Source organism: Hemibagrus wyckioides, linkage group LG02 (assembly GCF_019097595.1).
Source record: "Hemibagrus wyckioides isolate EC202008001 linkage group LG02, SWU_Hwy_1.0, whole genome shotgun sequence".
NCBI lineage: Eukaryota > Metazoa > Chordata > Actinopteri > Siluriformes > Bagridae > Hemibagrus > Hemibagrus wyckioides.
This window is the reverse complement of record NC_080711.1, coordinates 22,349,908-22,371,964: the sequence shown is the minus strand read 5'-3', so window position 1 is coordinate 22,371,964 and position 22,057 is coordinate 22,349,908. Positions and strand designations below refer to the sequence as shown.

General features: G+C 43.4%; 1 protein-coding gene across 4 annotated transcripts in view; it reads left to right on the top strand.

Moving 5' to 3' along the window:
* The window catches only part of unc5a (unc-5 netrin receptor A), a 205,000-nt gene that overhangs the window by 128,235 nt on the left and 54,708 nt on the right, over positions 1 to 22,057 (top strand). For 2 of the 4 annotated variants that reach the window (XM_058415311.1, XM_058415321.1), the window contains 4 exons: positions 1,832 to 1,975; positions 4,402 to 4,505; positions 4,980 to 5,160; positions 8,576 to 8,743. In XM_058415311.1, coding sequence (XP_058271294.1) covers positions 1,832 to 1,975; positions 4,402 to 4,505; positions 4,980 to 5,160; positions 8,576 to 8,743 — 597 coding nt within the window. The remainder of the gene's footprint in view (positions 1 to 1,831; positions 1,976 to 4,401; positions 4,506 to 4,979; positions 5,161 to 8,575; positions 8,744 to 22,057) is intronic. The other 2 variants (XM_058415340.1, XM_058415332.1) reach the window with 1 other exon arrangement.

The following is a 22,057-nucleotide window of genomic DNA, read 5'->3' as shown; positions in this document are numbered from 1 at the left end:
TTACCTCTTTAGCACTGTGGTGTCACTGTGTCGTGTCGCGATGGTTTCTTTAGCCACGTCCATCCGAAAGGACGTGGACTAGATCTACGGGAAAACACGGCGGGCATTCTAAGCGAGAGAACGAGGAGCGAGTGTGAGGGGACTTGATAAAGCGGGAGACATGGACGTCCTCAAGGTCATGCTTTTGTATTAAGAGATGAGCGATAGCCAGAGGGGAGATATCACACAGGCGCTGAGATAATGCAAAGAAAAATTATCTCAGTCTAATCTTCCTTTACACACACACACACACACACACACACACACTTCCCTCCCTACAAACGCCGAATGCATAATGCGCTCCAGTCTTTCTGTTGATGGTTAACTCTGATGGCATTCATTCATAACTGTCAGCTCTGAATTGAATTATTTTGTGGGATGACTTCACACCACTCGTGTAGGCAATACTCACTGAGCCGAGGCGGCTGACAAATTGTCACAATATCTAATGATTTTTTTTTCTTCCCCCTTTTAGAATCCATTTAGGGTTTTTAAGAGCGATGCTCATCAGCTCCTTCATGGGACAATAAAGAGAAAAAAAACAGCACAGAGAACATCCATGTCCTTCAGAAAGCCCACAGAGAGCTCCTACACTCCCATTAAAGGGTTCTTGCATTACAACCAGGCCACAGAGGTTCCTCTTGGAGCCTAGAGCCTCAAATCCAGAGATAATTCTGGGCTTTATTATTATTATTATTATTATTATTATTATTCCAAAAGAAGTATTGATTTTTTTCCCTCCTCAAATCCAGAAAAATTTCTAGGCTTTTTTTTATTATTAAAAAATATAAACAAAAAATATGGATGTATTGGATGTATTTTCCATCCTCAAATCCAGAGAAAATTCTACACTTTTTTTTTTATTTATTAACATTAATTTAATTTTATTTATTAAATAAAAATATGACTGTGTTAATGTTGGTTCTGTCCTCAAATCCAGACAAAATTCTAGTTTTTTAATTTAAAAAAAAGGATATATTGATGTTTCTTCATTCCAAAAATTCTGAATTGTTCTTTATTAGATAAAAAAAAATAGAAACAAAAAATATGGATGTATGAATCCAAAGAAAATTCTAGCCTTCTTTTATTAAAAAATCAAATATATATATATATATATATATATATATATATATATATATATATATATACATATATATATATATTGATGTTTGTTTCTCCCTTAAATCCAGACAAAATACAGGTTTTTTTGAAAACAAATATATAATGTTTGTTTAATTAATATTGAAAATTTTAACCAAGCAACCAAGGAACATTGAAGGATGGCGAGAAGGCATTTTTTCTCTTAAATCAAGAAAAAATCCAGAAAAAAATGTAGCTTTTCCATGTTTAAAAAAAAATAAATAAATAACTCATGTATGTTTGTCTCCTCAGGTTTCTTTTTATTGAACTCTTTGCCTTAAAATCTGAGAAAATTCTGACTTTTTTCTTTTTGTTTGTTTCTTCAGTTTTTTTCTTTCTTTACTGTGAGGTATTTTAAGGTATCGTGCTGAACCGAGAAAACTCAAACTATTAAAGCATCCAAACAAACCTGAAGGAAGGATGTTTACTTCCCAGAAAAAAATATATATGTGAAAAAAATATGATTTTTTTTTTTTTTTTGCAAAAAAAAGCTGTTTTGCAGTTCCAGGTTGAACCTGAACACTAAACCCATCAATCATCGGAAGAGCCCTGAGCGAATGTCTTTTCCAGAAGATTCTAGCTTCTCAAATCCAGAGAACATTCTGCACTTTTCATGCCTTTTTTTAAAATGCATGATGTTTATCTTCTTCAGGTTTCCCAGTGATGCAGGTGAAGATTGATATCTCACGCCAGCAGGTGGAGAAGATCTTCGGGCTGGAGGATTACTGGTGTCAGTGTGTGGCCTGGAGCACTACAGGAACCCAGAAGAGCCAAAAGGCTTACGTACGCATCGCCTGTGAGTAAATCTCTAAATCCAGGGCCAGGGTTAATAATTCAACAAGATTCAGAATGGATTTGCTTTAATGACATGGTTCCAGGATGTAGTCCATCAACTGAGACATGTGATGTCTGGAGTCTAGCATGGCTTCATCATTTTGAAGAGATGCAGCTGGCCAATGCTAACGTCTGTGTATAATCCCAGGATAATCCAGGAAACATTATCAACCCGAGTCTGTAGCTAGGGTGAAACACAGGAAGTACTTAAAGATCAAATAGCAGGTCAAATGGGAAGCTTGGATTTGAAAAATCAAGGAAGACTTCATAACAAGGAACAGAAACAAAGCAGAGCAAAAATGAATGAAGCTGAGACATGAATCAGGTGATCACACTAGGATAGTAACAACAGGAGAGAACTAAAAATTTAGCATTTGTGAGCTACTAGGTGGCTATTACTGAAATAATGAGGAGAAAAATGAAATGAAAGACTAATATTGTCATTTCAAGTAGGTTTTGGAAAGATATGCAAGATATGCATGGGAAAAATATAATCAGGTTAGATGTTCATCATGTAGACGTTTGAAAGAAGCAAAAACGTGTATCATGAGACGTGTAGATTTCCTCCACAGTAATTATTTCACATAATCATAAAAAGACAGCAATCGTGGACAAATCTGTGCAGACCGAATGTAGATCAGTGACCGTGGCCTAGTTACAGACCTCCATGAGCAGCTCTGGTCACACAGTCTGGATGCTCTTTGGGATTGGCCGGTCCCAAGAGCGAGTCCTGTGAACGGCAGGCAGGAGGCGGGATTTCTATGCTGGACCATTTTCTAGCTCCAGCGCAAAAGTCAAATACATCAAAAGTGGAACGTTTGTGTAAATGTCTCTTTTTTTTTTTCTCCAGCAAACCATTTTCATTTAATGAGCCTCTTGCTCTTGTGGAATTTGGAATTTGTTCCTGACACTCTGTAATAAAAAATTGTTTCAGAATTGCATTTGGCCAATCAGTCTAAGCACTCGAGCCATGTGTTCCCCGAGGCTGATTGATTCAGACGGGTTTGTACGACTTATTTAATGTTTGATTGGGAAGTTTGATCGGAATAAGCCTGCGGCGTGGTAATCCACTAATCTGCGACGGCGCACTCGGTAATTGCCTCGAGAGGCCGCGCCGTTTCCATATCTGTCACCGTGATAATGCGATTAGGCTCCAGAAGAATCACGTGTGGGCTGGTTATCATGTGGCCTCACGCAGAGAGAGGGGACGCTTCATTCTGCTGTTAATTTCTCAGACAATGCAGAGTCGCCGCCAATCCCGGGCTGTGTTTGCTGCTACCGAGAGCTCATCGCAATCAAACCGGATTTGTCACGCGTCTCACTGTGCTGTTTCCAAACGTGCCACCAGAACAAAGAGGCCGTCGCTCTCGTCTTTGGCGTCAGACGTGAGAAGTAGAGACGCTGCTTAAGACGCTCGGGATTTTTATAGCCCAGTTAATCTCGTCATAAACATGCTGCAGGAAGAGAAGCCGAAAGGCGGGGTTTGACCTCGATCGACTTCTGCCTGTCAGATCAGGACTTTTTTTTTTGTTCGTCGTCCACCGTGTCGCCCCGAACCGTTAAATCCGGTTTAATTAAAACGAATGAGGTGGAGCTCTCGTCAGCGATGCCCTGATTGTTCTGGACAGGCGTGCAAAATGACTGGCAGTGATGTCTTCACATAATAACCTTTTCTCTGCCGGTCTGATATTCCACCAAGCTCCATGAGTAGCTCTCTCAGTGATGAACATTTATGAGCATTTATGCAAAAATTGTTTTGAAAACATTCGGCGCTACAAGTCGAACTCTGGATATTGGCTATAACAGGATTTGGAGCGCCAAATTCGATCTGAATCCCATCAACACTTGTGTCAGTAGCCTGTGGGTATAAGACGCATGCAATGGTGTGTGTGTGTGTGTGTGAATGGGCTAGGGAGGGATAACACTGTTGCTCTTGGCCCAGGCGCTACAGCACTCCTCTAACGCATCTAAGCAGCTCTAAATAAGGTCATGGGTCTATGTTACATTTACAGCATTTGGTAGACGCCCTTATCTACCAAGGGCAACTTACAATTTATCTCATTTTATACAACTGAGCAATTGAGGGTTAAGGGCCTTGCTCAGGGGCCCAGCAGTGGCAGCTTGGTGGACTCACAACCTTTAGATCAGTAGGCCAACATCTTAACCACTAAGGTACCACATCTGTGTTGTGGGTCCATCTCACTCATGTGAGATCCTAAACAAACAAACAAGCAAATAAACAATCAATCAAGAAAATGACAGCTGTAGACAACCTTTGCCGTACATATTTACTGCTGTCCTGATCACTAATAAAAAGTTAAAGCAACAAAAGGTAACATTTGACGCTTGTTTGCTTATCCAGACAATTGACTTGCTCTTGCTTGACAGACCTGAGGAAAAACTTTGAGGAGGAGCCGCTGGGCAAAGAGGTGGCTCTCGATCAGGAAGTGCTCCTCCGCTGCCATCCACCAGAGGGCGTCCCGACCGCCGAGGTAAGAGCAACTCATTTATTGATGAAGCCATCTGCTAATTATGCCGCTGGTTTGATTTAGCCTCGCGTCCGGATCAGCCAGTGTTTCTCCACGCGAGAGGTTCGGGGTTTTTTTTGGCACATCCATTAGCTCCATTAATAATGTAGGCAGTTTTGCGGAGGGCACAGGACCGGACCAGACTGCGTCCAGCTGCTTCCGTTCACGCTGCTCAACCGAGCGGCTTAATAACAACAGCAGCTCCCGCAGACGTTTGCCGCATGAAATATTCAGCACCAAGCTGACTCGGTTCTGCCTGCCAACGTGTCCCCCAACCAGACTGAATACTCAATTTTTTTTTGGGGGGGGGGGATTGTGTGTGCTAATCTTCTGTCCTGTTCTTCAATGACAAAATTAAACTCACGTCTTGTCAAAAGGGGCATCAAAGAGACACTGTAGAAGAAGGCTTTTATTGTGTGTATGTGTGTGTTTCTCTAGGTGGAATGGCAGAGGAACGACGAGTTGATCGACCCCAAAACTGACCCCAATTTCTTCATCACAGTGGACCATAATCTCATCATCAAACAAGCCCGGCTGGCCGACACGGGCAACTACACCTGCGTGGCCAAGAACATTGTGGCGCGGCGCAAAAGCTCCTCAGCCGCCGTGATTGTCTACGGTACGTCTCTCCTTCAGCTTCTCTGCCATTTTTCACACACTCCACGCCATTCACCTGTTCCGTAGACACACACACAACCCGGAGATGGGGTTTGACCTCGAGAGAAGAGACTAAATCACTCTAAGTCAGGGTGATAGACAGCTGGGTCTGGACCACAGAAAGAGCAAAAAAAGGCTTAGACTTAGCAAAAAAAAAAAAAAAAAATATATATATATATATATATATATATATATATATATATATATATATATATATATATATATATATATTCTTAGCGCTATTTTCTGCATGCTAACTAAACCAGCACACTAATATTTTGCACTAAAATAATAAGCTTTAGAGATGATAACTTGAAGAGATTAGAAACAATCTTATTTGTCATGAAAGAGGTTTTTCTTTTTCAATACAACTTCTCATTAGCTAAATTCTGATCGCTAGCTAGCAAACGTAGACAATCCACAACCTCGGCTCTCGAAGAATGCCAAATCTATAAAAGACAGTGTGTGTGTTTGTGTATATAAGTGTGTACACACTAACAATATACAGTATACACATTTACTGATATTTAAACCTGATAGAATGTGCTAGAAGGTAGCTAATTTGATTCGTGCAGGTTGTCTAGCTCTGTGTATTTTGTATAAGAATCCATATAAAGAGTGAATGTCGGTGTCATGTATAAGAGAGACACGATTCAGTGAATAAACAAAATGTTCGTTTACGTGTACCGCTGCTCTGATGTTAGCAAAAGGTATACGACTAGCTGGATAAATCCCGACCTCGCTGGCTCGGATCACGAATCGCCTTTAGAAGCTAGTTGACCTTTATTATCATGCACAGCCTTCGCTCATTCCTTACAGCAAACGGAGGTCCCAGGACTCCTCGGACTAAAGCTAGCATACATTAAAGGCACGTAATGGGCTCAGCTAATCAGGCCAGTGACATGAGCAAGAAATCGAGCCTCCTGGAAAGACGGTGAAAGATTTTAGCCTTTATCTTTTATTTTTTAGATATATATTTAACTGCTGCTTAGCAACCGAGCCGTTAGTCGTAATGAGGAGGACAGGGCGGTGACACGACAAGGTTGTTGATTAAATACTAAAGAATTCATTCGTAAGGAGAAATGAAAGGAAGGTTTGATTCTTTGCTTTTTTTTGCATCATTAATCCAAGGCAGAAAAACAGCCACTGAACGATCGGTCCGCTTCCTACCATCTGCGTCAACATGACGGCCAATTTGCCTCCATTGTAAAAAATTAATTACGGCAAAAAATCTCCCGAATAGCTTTCCATCAAAGAGGAACTATTAGACCTGTTCATGTTATTGTTATATTGTTTTTCTTTCTTTTTTTTCTCCCAGCAGATTAAGATTTCAGTTTAGTTCTTATTCATTGGCTGTAGGTCTGTTATTACATCCTTGGAAGAAAAAAAGAAAAGGAGGGTAGAGATGCATTTTAACGAAGCCGTTTCGACTTTGACGTGGCTCGACTGTGCGCTAAGAGGTAATCAGGGCCCTCGCGCCAACCACCGCCGCGCAATTTCCCTCTCGGCGGTGGGCAATCACTGGCGCTAGAGAGGCTCCGGAAGTGATTCAGCCTGTGAATTAGGAGCCCTCAGCGGCCTGACTGGTGATCAAGGCTCGCTGACAACAAATCAGCCCCGAACTGAAGAAATCAGATTTCCTTTGAGCTCAGACAGAGAAGCAGAAAGGAGACGTGGAGCTTGATTAAAAACACAGTGTGAACTTTGGACCGGGGATCATCGCACAATCCTTCCAGGCTTAACGCCGCTCACCAAAGTAATGTATCGGCGGCCGGGATGGCGCGAGAGCCGTACGACTCGTGGAAATGAAAGCGCTGTTAAAACAGGAGTGTTTTGAATCGAGTAATCAGCGTGTGGTTCAGCCAGGGAGGCGCCTTTAAAGAAGCTGATTGATTGCAGCCGTTGTAGCTTGACAAGGGCAACAGAGCCATAGGATGCGCTTTAATTCTCGCAGCGCTGCCATTTTGTTGGGGGGTAAAACGGTCGCAGTTGCCTTTTTTTGTCATACAGCCTAGATTTAGCTTAAGCATTAGCTTTAGCATTGGTTTGAGATCGCATTAGTTTATTGCCTCAGTCGTTTGTAAATCACAGGTTTATTAATTCTACAGGAGTTAGCTCCGCCCACTGCGTGAATGGATTTCCACCACATAGAAAGGACAGGATGAGTTTAAGGGACAGCTTGTTATTTATTTATTTTTCAAAATCACAGTTCACTTCACAAGCAGCGAAGCAAAATTACAAACCGCTCCTTTAATCATTCGGATTCGTTGTGTGACAAAATAATAGCAACAGACTCTTGCTTACTTTCTATAACTGTTGCTGTTCATCACCGTTAATCAGGGGTTACTATGAATGAATCCGGCATATTAGAGTCGAATATGTAATAAAAAAAAAAAAGGAAACTAATCAATGACAGGGTGGTGTTATGGAGAGGAGGGGGTGGAGTTACTGTTACTGGAATAACATAACTCATTTATTCCAGCAATTTGGCAACAAGCTAGTTCAAGCTAATTCAATGTACAGTACAGCAGCTGCAAACTGCTTTCTTCTATCTTGTAGTTAATAAGAGAGAAAGTTCTCAGCTTGTCATGTTTCTTGGAGATGATCCCGTGGTCCTGACACTGGAGACTCCTTCTTTATTCGTTCAGTAAATCGTCACATATTCAACAATGCTGAATAAAACAGCAACCGATCAGCTCCTCCGACTGCACTATCACCAACAGCATGAAATCTATTGAATAACACGCCATCTCTCTCTCTCTCTCTCTCTCTCTCTCTCTCTCTCAAAGCAAACGTCACAAAACTACAAGAAGTTACGCCGAACAATATTTATACCAATAAAGCCGTAGAACAAGACCCGATCAAAGCGATCAGAGAGCGCACACGTTGTTCTGGTAAAAAACTTTTTAATGAGGACGAGAGAAAGACGAAGACTTTATATTTGTATAGCAAAAGTTCGTTCTGTCATGTATAATGCAGAACACATGAAAAACGTCGGCCACGATGCCGTGACGGGAACGCAATATCGCTAAAGTAAATAAAGCATGAGCTTCAGTGTTAATCCACCCAACAGCATTCTGATTGATCGAAGAACAGCAAGAGAAAGAAAGCATTGTTTCCAGTTAGCTTTGATATCTGAGGAATAAAAAAACTTAAGAAACATCATAAAAAAGAGAACTGCAAATAAAAACATATGTTTTAGGGATTTATTTATTAGATGTAAGACGCTAATTAACCTTGATGCACAACATTAATGAGTGATGAATGAAACGGTGACTGGTTGGAGGAGCTGCTGTAAGTGAGTAAGGCAGGGCTGAAGGTGTTGATGGTCCGGGTCTCCCTGACTTGCTGTGTTGGTTTCTTTGGTGGCCGAGCAGTGAACGGCGGTTGGTCCACGTGGGCCACGTGGTCAGCGTGCAGCGCCATGTGCGGCCGCGGCTGGCAGAAGAGGAGTCGGAGCTGCACTAACCCCGCCCCCCTGAACGGAGGCTCCGCCTGTGAGGGCCAGAGCGTCCAGACGAGCGCCTGCACGGCCACCTGTCCAGGTAAACGCCCATCGTGCTCGCTTCCTAGTGCGCCGTCTGGCAACGATGCTGAAAAAAAAAAACAGCTTAGACTAGCATAACTGGATTAACGAGTCAAATTTAGCTAATCTGCCGTCATGCTAATCTGGTCTAAGCTGTTCTTTTTTTGTGTAGTGGTGGAAATATGTGCCGCCATTCTCTCTGCGCTGTGCCTCACTGTGCCTCGCTGTGCCTCATTGTGCCTCTGAGTCGTCATCCAGCTTCCCCACCGCTACACGCCGCCCTCGTCATCTGAGCTCTTTCCTTTCATCGCCAGATCAACTTAAGCCAAAGTTCGGAAAGACGGAGGACTGACAGCAAACAGCATCAGTTTCAGTCGCACTGGATTGACCTCTGCTTCTTGATGTGCACTCGTTTTTGGACAAAAATAAAACTTGATTTAGTCAATAACAGGAATTATGATGTTCTATCATCAGCTTATCAACCAGCTTTAAGTGCAGTTCTATGAAGGCCATATACCTAATTATTGTATTATAACACATTTATAACATGCTATAACTACATTCAGAGTGCAGTGTAATACTTTATTACACAACACTTATTACACAATATGATTTCTGGAACACATTATAATACTAACAGCATGGAAAAAACTCTGTTTCAGTTTAAACACTTTATATATGTATAATAATCAATGAATACATTCGGTTATAACACGTCTATTACACATGACCTTTTGTATTATGATTATTTTACAGTTTAATTAATTCTATTTGGCATTTTTTTGTGACAGGTCTTGTGAATTGTGTTATAACTGGTGTTATAATTGAGTTATAAACATTGCATATGTTAACAATTTCACATCATAAAGAGTGTTTTTTATAAATAGTTATAGTTACATACAGAATGCCGTATGACTGCGTGGACATAAATGGGGTCGTAGTCATAGTAACTTTGTGACTTCGACTTCATCATTATTTTATTTTTGGATTTGATTCAGTCGTGAAGTAAAACGTAATCTTGAGAAATTTTTCCTTCCTCTCAGATGTGCTGGTTACAGACGTGGCCTTCATAGAACGTGTGCTGGATCTACATGAACAAAATCTCCAGCCAGGACGTGTTCATTTAAAATTCTTTTATTTAACTCTGCATATCGTTTTTTATTGAAATATTGCCGTGAGTAAGCAAGCATTAGGGGACGGAGTCAGTGAGTGACTGGTCAGTGAGCCACGCTGAGGGATCTTTAACTGTTTACACAGTCAGCTGTAACCCTGTTAACATCAGGAGGCGGAGCTAACAGGGGTGGAGCGACACCCACCTGCATTGATGATCCCAAGTGAAACCCAAAATGGCTGCCGTTTTAACGTTAAAAGGTTCGGCTGCACCATCATCCGAGATTCAGGCTTTTTTGTGAAGCGAACGTCGTCAGACACGAAACACGTCCTGGCTAGCGGAGCGGTTTTAGCGGCTAGCAGAATTTTTAGCAGCATGCTGTCGGCGGTTGCTTGGCCTGGCGTGTGTGCTGTTTATAATTCATGGCTAAAATCCTCATGCTTTTTATTTGCTGTGCGTGCTTCGCTGTTGCCACATGAAGACTTCAGCCAGAGCTGGGGATATATACGGCCGAGCTGCTCGCTTGCGCATTCATGAGCATTAGTGTGCGATTTCACGCAGCGTGCTACTAACACAAACACACACACACACACACACACAGAGAGTGAGAGAGAGAGAAGCCCGACTGTTTCCCCTCGGTTTTTTATCGATCGTGTGCAGTTTGAAATGGAGGTGCTGATGCTTTGCTTCCACGCTGATGTCGGAGACACGACCCACTCCTGCTGTTACGGTTCATCGCTAAAACAGCATTATGAAAGCATTAGTTGCCCGGTGGAAAGGAAGGAGAAAAAAAAAAAAAGACAACATAAGCCAAACGGTGAAGGAAATGGAATCTGTCAGCTGTAGCTCCATCTCTTTCTGTCTCTGTCCGAGTTCAGCTACTTAACTCCAGCTCGTGTTTCGGTACGCGACGCACAGCAGTGTAATTCAATCAGACGCCACGCAGTAAGTAAACCAAGCCTCCGCACAGTACAGCAGGCACGAGGGGCATCGCAGCAGCCCACCAGGGGTTTCAGTACGGGGATGGATTTCACATGATTAGGGCACAAATAGCATCATCCTGCAGCGAGGGAGGAGGAGGAGGAGGTGGAGGAAGCTGAGGTAGAGGAAACCAGGAAGTGGAAAAAGAGCTGCACATCTAGAAAGGAGGAAGATTTGATAGATATGCATGGAAAAGAAAGAAGGGAGAACACTCTGGAGTGTGGGAAACGTTGGCAGCTGCCACCCCGTATGGTAGTCCTGCCTTCCCGGCTGCCACCCCGCACCTCTAAATTATGTACAATTAGTCTACATTAAAATAAATAATAATAATAATAATAATAATAATAATAATAATAAGGTTTAAATTTAGAACTCTAATATGAACAGGACGTATAAATTATAAAAATTTGACTTCACATGAAAATGTTGTTTTTGACAGCATATGAGCAATTTTTGTATATATTTTTGTAAATATTAAACTAAATGGATTTTTTTTTCTTTAAAAAAAATTCCACTAAACAGATTTTTTTTCTTTTTAAAATAATTCAAGTGAACAGATTTTTTTTTCTTTTTAAAAAAATTCAAGTGAACAGATTTTTTTTTCTTTACAAAATTCACCTGAACAATTTTTTTTCTTTTTTTTTAAAAAAAAAAGGTTTCACTGAACAATTTTTTTTCTTTTAAAAAAATTCCACTAAACAGATTTTTTTTTCTTTTTAAAAATATTCACGTGAACGGATTTTATTTTCTTTAAAAAAAAAATAACCTGAAATGAATTTTTTCCTTTAAAAAAATTAAGTGAACAGATTTTTTTTTCTCTTTTTAAAAATTTCACCTGAACAGATTTTTTTTCTTTTTTTTTTAAAAGAAATTTCACTAAACAATTTTTTTTCTTTTAAAAATATTCACGTGAACAGTTTTTTCTTTTTTTTCTTTTTTTAAATTGACTTATTCAAAAACATTTTTTATTCAAACATTCACTTGAACTGATTTAAAAATTAAAAAAAAAAAAACATTTTCCTGAACAGATATTTGGAGATCATTTACGGCGACGTTTTCAAACACGTTCACACGGACAAAGATTTTTTCAAGCATCTTTTCCAAAAGTGTTTGTGCAGAAGGAGATGCTTTCAAAAAATTTTCAAAAACAGATGCTTTCAGACTCGTTCACGCAGACGGAGATATTTTTGAAAGCATTTTTTTTTTTTCATTCATATGTGAAATGGAGGGATTTGTGTAGATGTTCATCCATCAGGTTGTGTATTCTGTCATTTGTTTAGTGTTAAATCTCCAGGAGGCAGGAGGAGGCAGGAGGAGGCAGGAGGAGGCAGGAGGAGTCACTATCCAGGCAGCCATTTGGGTTATTTACATGAAAAAAACACCTTCGGGTGAACCCTGACATCTCGTGCAATCATTTCAAAAGGGAGAACTGAAGGCAAAAGGAGGAAGTTGTGTGTGATTGAGCGATCGAGGAAGTGAAGGAGAAGGAAAAATAAGAGAGAGAGAGAGAGAGATCTGTTAACTATGGTGATGAAACGCAACACCTGCAGTGTCCAGCGTCTGTGCTTGGCTCCAGCTTCTTCACCTGAGACAGAGAGAGAGAGAGACAGAGAGAGAGAGAGCAAGAGAGAGAGAGAGAGGGACAGAAGGCAAGAGAGAGAGGCATAGAGAGCGAGAGAGAGAGTGAGAGACCAAGACTGAGAGAGAGAAAGAGAGAGTGAGAGAGATAGACAGAGAGAGAGAGAGAAGAAGAAAGGTGAGAGAGACAGTGAGCGAGCACGAGAGAGAGAGACACTGAGCAAGAGAGAGAGAGACAGCGAGTAAGAGAGAGACAGTGAGTGAGAGAGACGGTGGGCGAGATAGAGACGGTGAGTGAGAGAGAGACAGTCAGTAAGAGAGAGACAGTGAGCAAGAGAGAGAGAGGCAGTGAGTAAGAGAGGGAGACAGAGACAGTGAGCGAGAAAGAGAGAAAGACAGAGAGAGAGAGACCCTCTCCCGCACATTCATCACCGCACAAACACACGCTCGGACAACCGCGGGCGCTAAAAATCACAACGCACACTTCATCCCGATTTATCAAAGCCACCGGCGGTGAGCTCGACGGGAATAAATCATCATTTGCTGACTGGCATCAGGTGCCCAAAAACAGCTCAGCTCTGCACACGGACACCTCGCAGTGCTCTGATAAACGAGTGCTGGAGACAGCATGTGTGTGTGTGTGTGTGGGAGGCAGTATTTTTAGGTAGCATTTGTGCAGATGAAATTTCTAGAAAACGTAATGAACGTAAAGTTCTCGCTGATACAACATCAAGTAACTTCAAACAGCTGACTCGTTTCCGGAATGTTCCACGAGTTTAAATAGATCTGAACGGAACTCGGTGCTATAGCCGGTGCTAGCGTCTAACGGCGGGTGTCGAACTCGTCAGAGATTTCGGAACAGAAAGCATCAGCGTGCGTAATCAGACTGCGGCATCGTCGAGGAATTAATCATTTAAATCATTTGGATGCTGATCCGACGCTCACTGACTACATTAGAATAATGCAAAGAGTGCTTTATGTAATAAAACTGTGTGTGTGTGTGTGTGTGTGTGTGTGTGTGTGTGTGTGTGTGTGGTTCTGTAATTACCAAGCACTAACACTTTGGCTGTTATTTGCTGCTGTGTGAAAATTGTAAGGTAACACTATAAGTCTGTACAGCTAGTGCTTTTGTGTGTGTGTGTGTTATAATAGCTACATTGATCTTGATGATCCTTGTGTCCGTTGAGTCACGTTGTTTAGGTCTGCAGTGCGCTGAAGAGGCTCTTTCAGGCTTAACGCCACTCATCAAAGACGTCAAGCAGGGCGGCTTGACACACACACACACACACAAGGCATAGTGTGCACACACACTCACAAAGATGCTGCACCAAACCCGAATCCTCCACATACACACAATGTGTATTTAGCAAAACTAGGGGCTGTAGATTGCCCTCACTACATAGGGACACTACATTGGGACACTACATAGGGACACCATGCAGAAAGCCAGCTGAACAGCAGTACCCTACTTAACACTACAGTAATGCTCCTCCTAGTGTGTATTGTATGGAATAGGGAACAGAGTGGCATTTGGAACACAGCCCAGGATCCAAAGACTCAACCACAACAGACAACCAAAAATCACACAAACACTACATAGGGACACTACATGGGGAGCCTGCTGTACATTACCCTCACTAAACACTACATGGGGAGCCTGCTGTACATTACCCTCACTAAACACTACATGGGGAGCCTGCTGTACATTACCCTCACTAAACACTACATGGGAAGCTGGCTGTACATTACCTTCACTAAACACTACATGGGGAGCCTGCTGTACATTACCCTCACTAAACACTACATGGGGAGCCTGCTGTACATTACCCTCACTAAACACTACATGGGGAGCCTGCTGTACATTACCCTCACTAAACACTACATAGGGAGCCTGCTGTACATTACCCTCACTAAACACTACATGGGGAGCCTGCTGTACATTACCCTCACTAAACACTACATGGGGAGCCTGCTGTACATTACCTTCACTAAACACTACATGGGGAGCCTGCTGTACATTACCCTCACTAAACACTACATGGGGAGCCTGCTGTACATTACCCTCACTAAACACTACATAGGGAGCCTGCTGTACATTACCTTCACTAAACACTACATGGGGAGCCTGCTGTACATTACCCTCACTAAACACTACATGGGGAGCCTGCTGTACATTACCCTCACTAAACACTACATAGGGAGCCTGCTGTACATTACCTTCACTAAACACTACATGGGGAGCCTGCTGTACATTACCCTCACTAAACACTACATGGGGAGCCTGCTGTACATTACCCTCACTAAACACTACATGGGGAGCCTGCTGTACATTACCCTCACTAAACACTACATAGGGAGCCTGCTGTACATTACCCTCACTAAACACTACATAGGGAGCCTGCTGTACATTACCCTCACTAAACACTACATGGGGAGCCTGCTGTACATTACCCTCACTAAACACTACATAGGGAGCCTGCTGTACATTACCCTCACTAAACACTACATGGGGAGTCTGCTGTACATTACCCTCACTAAACACTACATAGGGGAGTCTGCTGTACATTACCCTCACTAAACACTACATGGGGAGCCTGCTGTACATTACCCTCACTAAACACTACATGGGGAGCCTGCTGTACATTACCCTCACTAAACACTACATGGGAAGCTGGCTGTACATTACCCTCACTAAACACTACATGGGAAGCTGGCTGTACATTACCTTCACTAAACACTACATGGGGAGCCTGCTGTACATTACCCTCACTAAACACTACATGGGGAGCCTGCTGTACATTACCCTCACTAAACACTACATGGGAAGCTGGCTGTACATTACCTTCACTAAACACTACATAGGGACACTACATGGGGAGCCTGCTGTACATTACCCTCACTAAACACTACATAGGGAGTCTGCTGTACATTACCCTCACTAAACACTACATGGGGAGCCTGCTGTACATTACCCTCACTAAACACTACATGGGGAGTCTGCTGTACATTACCCTCACTAAACACTACATAGGGACACTACATGGGGAGCCTGCTGTACATTACCCTCACTAAACACTACATGGGGAGTCTGCTGTACATTACCCTCACTAAACACTACATAGGGACACTACATGGGGAGCCTGCTGTACATTACCCTCACTAAACACTACATGGGGAGCCTGCTGTACATTACCCTCACTAAACACTACATGGGAAGCTGGCTGTACATTACCTTCACTAAACACTACATAGGGAGCCTGCTGTACATTACCCTCACTAAACACTACATGGGGAGCCTGCTGTACATTACCCTCACTAAACACTACATAGGGAGCCTGCTGTACATTACCCTCACTAAACACTACATGGGGAGCCTGCTGTACATTACCCTCACTAAACACTACATGGGGAGTCTGCTGTACATTACCCTCACTAAACACTACATGGGGAGTCTGCTGTACATTACCCTCACTAAACACTACATAGGGACACTACATGGGGAGTCTGCTGTACATTACCCTCACTAAACACTACATGGGGAGTCTGCTGTACATTACCCTCACTAAACACTACACAGGGACACTACATGGGGAGCCTGCTGTACATTACCCTCACTAAACACTACATGGGGAGTCTGCTGTACATTACCCTCACTAAACACTACATGGGGAGCCTGCTGTACATTACCCTCACTAAACACTACATAGGGACACTACATGGGGAGCCTGCTGTACATTACCCTCACTAAACACTACATAGGGAGCCTGCTGTACATTACCCTCACTAAACACTACATAGGGACACTACATGGGGAGTCTGCTGTACATTACCTTCACTAAACACTACATGGGGAGTCTGCTGTACATTACCCTCACTAAACACTACATAGGGACACTACATGGGGAGCCTGCTGTACATTACCCTCACTAAACACTACATAGGGACACTACATGGGGAGCCTGCTGTACATTACCCTCACTAAACACTACATAGGGACACTACATGGGGAGCCTGCTGTACATTACCCTCACTAAACACTACATGGGGAGCCTGCTGTACATTACCCTCACTAAACACTACATGGGGAGTCTGCTGTACATTACCCTCACTAAACACTACATAGGGACACTACATGGGGAGCCTGCTGTACATTACCCTCACTAAACACTACATGGGGAGTCTGCTGTACATTACCCTCACTAAACACTACATAGGGACACTACATGGGGAGCCTGCTGTACATTACCCTCACTAAACACTACATGGGGAGCCTGCTGTACATTACCCTCACTAAACACTACATGGGGAGCCTGCTGTACATTACCCTCACTAAACACTACATGGGGAGCCTGCTGTACATTACCCTCACTAAACACTACATGGGGAGTCTGCTGTACATTACCCTCACTAAACACTACATGGGGAGTCTGCTGTACATTACCCTCACTAAACACTACATGGGGAGTCTGCTGTACATTACCCTCACTAAACACTACATAGGGACACTACATGGGGAGCCTGCTGTACATTACCCTCACTAAACACTACATGGGGAGCCTGCTGTACATTACCCTCACTAAACACTACATGGGGAGTCTGCTGTACATTACCCTCACTAAACACTACATAGGGAGTCTGCTGTACATTACCCTCACTAAACACTACATGGGGAGCCTGCTGTACATTACCCTCACTAAACACTACATGGGGAGCCTGCTGTACATTACCCTCACTAAACACTACATGGGGAGCCTGCTGTACATTACCCTCACTAAACACTACATGGGGAGTCTGCTGTACATTACCCTCACTAAACACTACATGGGGAGTCTGCTGTACATTACCCTCACTAAACACTACATGGGGAGCCTGCTGTACATTACCCTCACTAAACACTACATAGGGAGCCTGCTGTACATTACCCTCACTAAACACTACATGGGGAGTCTGCTGTACATTACCCTCACTAAACACTACATAGGGAGCCTGCTGTACATTACCCTCACTAAACACTACATGGGGAGCCTGCTGTACATTACCCTCACTAAACACTACATGGGGAGTCTGCTGTACATTACCCTCACTAAACACTACATAGGGACACTACATGGGGAGCCTGCTGTACATTACCCTCACTAAACACTACATGGGGAGTCTGCTGTACATTACCCTCACTAAACACTACATAGGGGAGTCTGCTGTACATTACCCTCACTAAACACTACATAGGGAGCCTGCTGTACATTACCCTCACTAAACACTACATGGGGAGTCTGCTGTACATTACCCTCACTAAACACTACATGGGGAGTCTGCTGTACATTACCCTCACTAAACACTACATAGGGACACTACATGGGGAGCCTGCTGTACATTACCCTCACTAAACACTACATGGGGAGTCTGCTGTACATTACCCTCACTAAACACTACATAGGGACACTACATGGGGAGCCTGCTGTACATTACCCTCACTAAACACTACATGGGGAGTCTGCTGTACATTACCCTCACTAAACACTACATGGGGAGCCTGCTGTACATTACCCTCACTAAACACTACATAGGGACACTACATGGGGAGCCTGCTGTACATTACCCTCACTAAACACTACATAGGGAGCCTGCTGTACATTACCCTCACTAAACACTACATAGGGACACTACATGGGGAGTCTGCTGTACATTACCTTCACTAAACACTACATGGGGAGTCTGCTGTACATTACCCTCACTAAACACTACATAGGGACACTACATGGGGAGCCTGCTGTACATTACCCTCACTAAACACTACATAGGGAGCCTGCTGTACATTACCCTCACTAAACACTACATAGGGACACTACATGGGGAGCCTGCTGTACATTACCCTCACTAAACACTACATAGGGACACTACATGGGGAGCCTGCTGTACATTACCCTCACTAAACACTACATGGGGAGCCTGCTGTACATTACCCTCACTAAACACTACATGGGGAGTCTGCTGTACATTACCCTCACTAAACACTACATAGGGACACTACATGGGGAGCCTGCTGTACATTACCCTCACTAAACACTACATGGGGAGTCTGCTGTACATTACCCTCACTAAACACTACATAGGGACACTACATGGGGAGCCTGCTGTACATTACCCTCACTAAACACTACATAGAAAGCCTGCTGAACATTACCCTCACTAAATACTACATAGGGATACTACATGGGGAGTCTGCTGTACATTACCCTCACTAAACACTACATAATGACACTACATAGGAAGCTGGCTGTACATTACCCTCACTAAACACTATATAGGGACACTACGTAGGGAGCCAGCTGTACATTGACAGCTCACTAAACACTATATGCTATATAGAGGGAGGCTGTACATTACCTGCACTAACACTATACATGTGCTAATAGAGTGAGCATATCTAGGTTTGTGCACTAAATCATTTGTCATCACAATGACACACACACACCTTATGCATAAAGACATTTACGCACACACACACACACACACACACACACATACACACACGTTTTTTCCATGCACTAGCAATTAGACATAATAGCTTTTGGAGAAAGCGTCAGCACTGACTCAGGTTGTCATCTTTTGGTCATGAAAAAGTGGCGTTTCATTTGTGAAAGGTCCTGCGAGAGTCGACACCCGCCGGCACCGATTAGCGTTTCACAGCTTTTGTTTGCTAACTGCTTTCGTGTGTCACGTCCGTCCTCCTTGAGTCCATCAACCGTGGGCAAATTGAAATATCATAAAATAAAATATAAAAAAGGGGGGGAGCACAACAAAAGGGCACCTTCAAGCTTCTGTTCTTCTCTTTAGTGCAAATAAATTAGCATTCTGTCTCAATGCTTCAGACCACCTTCTAATGCTTCAGTGTCAGTGAAGAAGGTGTGGCCTCTGTGCTTCAGTGTCATTGTAGGAGGTGTGGCCTCTGTGCTTTAGTCTCAGTGTAGGAGGCATGGCTTCTGTGCTTTAGTCTCAGTGTAGGAGGCGTGGCCTCTGTGCTTTAGTCTCAGTGTAGGAGACGTGGCCCCTGTGCTTCATTGTCGGTGTAGGAGTTGTAGCCTATGTGCTTCAGTGTCAGTGTAGGAGGCATGGCTTCTGTGCTTTAGTCTCAGTGTAGGAGGCATGGCTTCTGTGCTTTAGTCTCAGTGTAGGAGGCGTGGCCTCTGTGCTTCAGTTTCAGTGTAGGAGGCGTAGCCTCTGTGCTTCAGTTTCAGTGTAGCAGGCGTGGCCTCTGTGCTTCATTTTCAGTGTAGGAGGTGTGGTCTCTGTGCTTCAGTTTCAGTGTAGGAGGTGTGGTCTCTGTGCTTTAGTCTCAGTGTAGGAGACGTGGCCCCTGTGCTTCATTGTCGGTGTAGGAGTTGTAGCCTATGTGCTTCATTGTCGGTGTAGGAGTTGTAGCCTATGTGCTTCAGTGTCAGTGTAGGAGGCATGGCTTCTGTGCTTTAGTTTCAGTGTAGGAGGCGTGGCCTCTGTGCTTCAGTTTCAGTGTAGGAGGCGTAGCCTCTGTGCTTCAGTTTCAGTGTAGGAGGTGTGGTCTCTGTGCTTCAGTTTCAGTGTAGGAGGCGTGGCCTCTGTGCGTTAGTCTCAGTGTAGAAGATGTGGCCTCTGTGTTATAGTTTCAGTGGTGTTTCACCACAGGACCTTTCACAAATGAAACGCCACTTTTTCATGAAGGCGTGGCCTCTGTACTATAGTTTCAGTGAAAAAGGCGTGGCCTCTGTACTATAGTTTCAGTGAAGAAGGCGTGGCCTTTGTACTATAGTTTCAGAGTATTACACAGTAATTACATTAAATTACACTGTATTGCATTCTGAATCTGCTCTTGGTCTTTTGATCCTGTGTAGTGAAGTGCATTAGAAAATAAACAAGGAGCAAATAAAATTCAGCACAGAAAATTTTCAGCACAGAACATGTTGAACTCACACTCACCTCTTTTTTTCCCTTTTCTTTGCTTTCCGTAGTCTCTCATTTGGCCTTCCCTCTCTATGCATCTTCTTCTGTTTTTTCTTTCTTTTTGTTTTTACTCTATTGTAGATTCCTTCACGCTGGGTTTTTGACTCTGCATAGCTTCACATGCAACACACACGCTCAGCACAGAAGATGTGTATACTGCGTGCAGCAGCTCAACCAAAATAGATCAAATGGTAAAATATTGCTGTTTCTTACGTGCCCGCGTTTGTGTGAAGAAGCGTGGATCTGTTCGAGATTCTGTACGGGGAACCGGGCTCTTTTTTCAGAAACGTTTCAGTGCCTGCATCTACTGCACTACTTTTCATTACGCCGACTGCAAACGGAGGGAAATGGAATAACAGATTAGAGCAGGGTTTTTTATCCTCACCTGTGATGAGTCTGGAGGGGAACTAACAGTTCTGCTTGGGGAAAGAGGAAGGCAAAGAATAGCATTAATGCTCATTATGCTACCTATGTAATGTCCCTAGATAGTATTTAGTGGGACAAGCTCCATATGTAGTGTTTAGTGAGTGTAATGTACAATAGACTCTCTATGTAGTGTTTAGAGAGAGAAATAGACTATAGGATCTCTGTGGAGTGTTAAGTGAGTGTACAATCCAATAAGTTCTATCTGTAGTGTTCCTGTTTAGTGTTAAGGGAGGGCAGTGTACAGTAGGCTGTCTAAGTAGTGTCCCTATTGAGTGTTAAGTGAGTGTATAGTACAATAGGCTTGCAATGTAGTGTCCCTGTAGAGTGTGTAATGAGTAAATGGACAATAGATTTTCTATGGAATGTTGCTATGTTGTGTTAAATGGGTGTAGTGTACAATACACTCTGCATGGAGTGACCCTATGCAGTGTATGATAGGCTTTCTATAGAGTGTTCCTAGTAGAGTTTAATTAGTGTGATGGACAATAGACTCTCTATCTGGTGTCCTTATTTAGCTTTTAGTGTGTGTAGCGTACTCTTCATTGGGTCAGACTGGTACAGAGGCCACACCTCCTTCTCTGAGACTGACATTTATACAAACTGTGCACCCTTTACTGGGTCAGACAGGCACAGAGGCCACACCTACTTCACTGGGTCTACCAGGCACAGAGGCCACGCCTACTTCACTGGGTCTACCAGGCACAGAGGCCACAACCCCTTCACTGGGTCTAACAGGCACAGATGCCACACCCCGTTCACTGGGTCTAACAGGCACACAGACCACACCACCTTCACTGGGTCTGTCAAGCACAGAGGCCACACCCCCTTCACTGGGTCTAACAGGCACAGAGACCACACCCCCTTCACTGAGTCTAACAGGCACAGAGTCCACACCCCCTTCACTGGGTCTGTCAGGCACAGAGTCCACACCCCCTTCACTGAGTCTAACAGGCACAGAGGCCACACCCCCTTCCACTTATTCCAACAGAGAAAAACACACCAAAAGATAAAATTCCAAACAGTAAACACATTTCCTCACAGTTATGTCGTAAAAAAATTGTGACCCTTTCAGCGATTCATGAATCTTAACACCTCTGGTGAGTTTATTGCCTGATTTTATCGTCCTGTGAAGGACACGATGGCCGGAGGTGGCTGTGTGATTTCTGAGTTGTAATGGCCCTCCTGCCGTCCTGCTAAAGAGCAGCAGGGACGCCCTTCCACTTTGTCCTTGACGACATGACAATCAGACCTGCTGCTGTG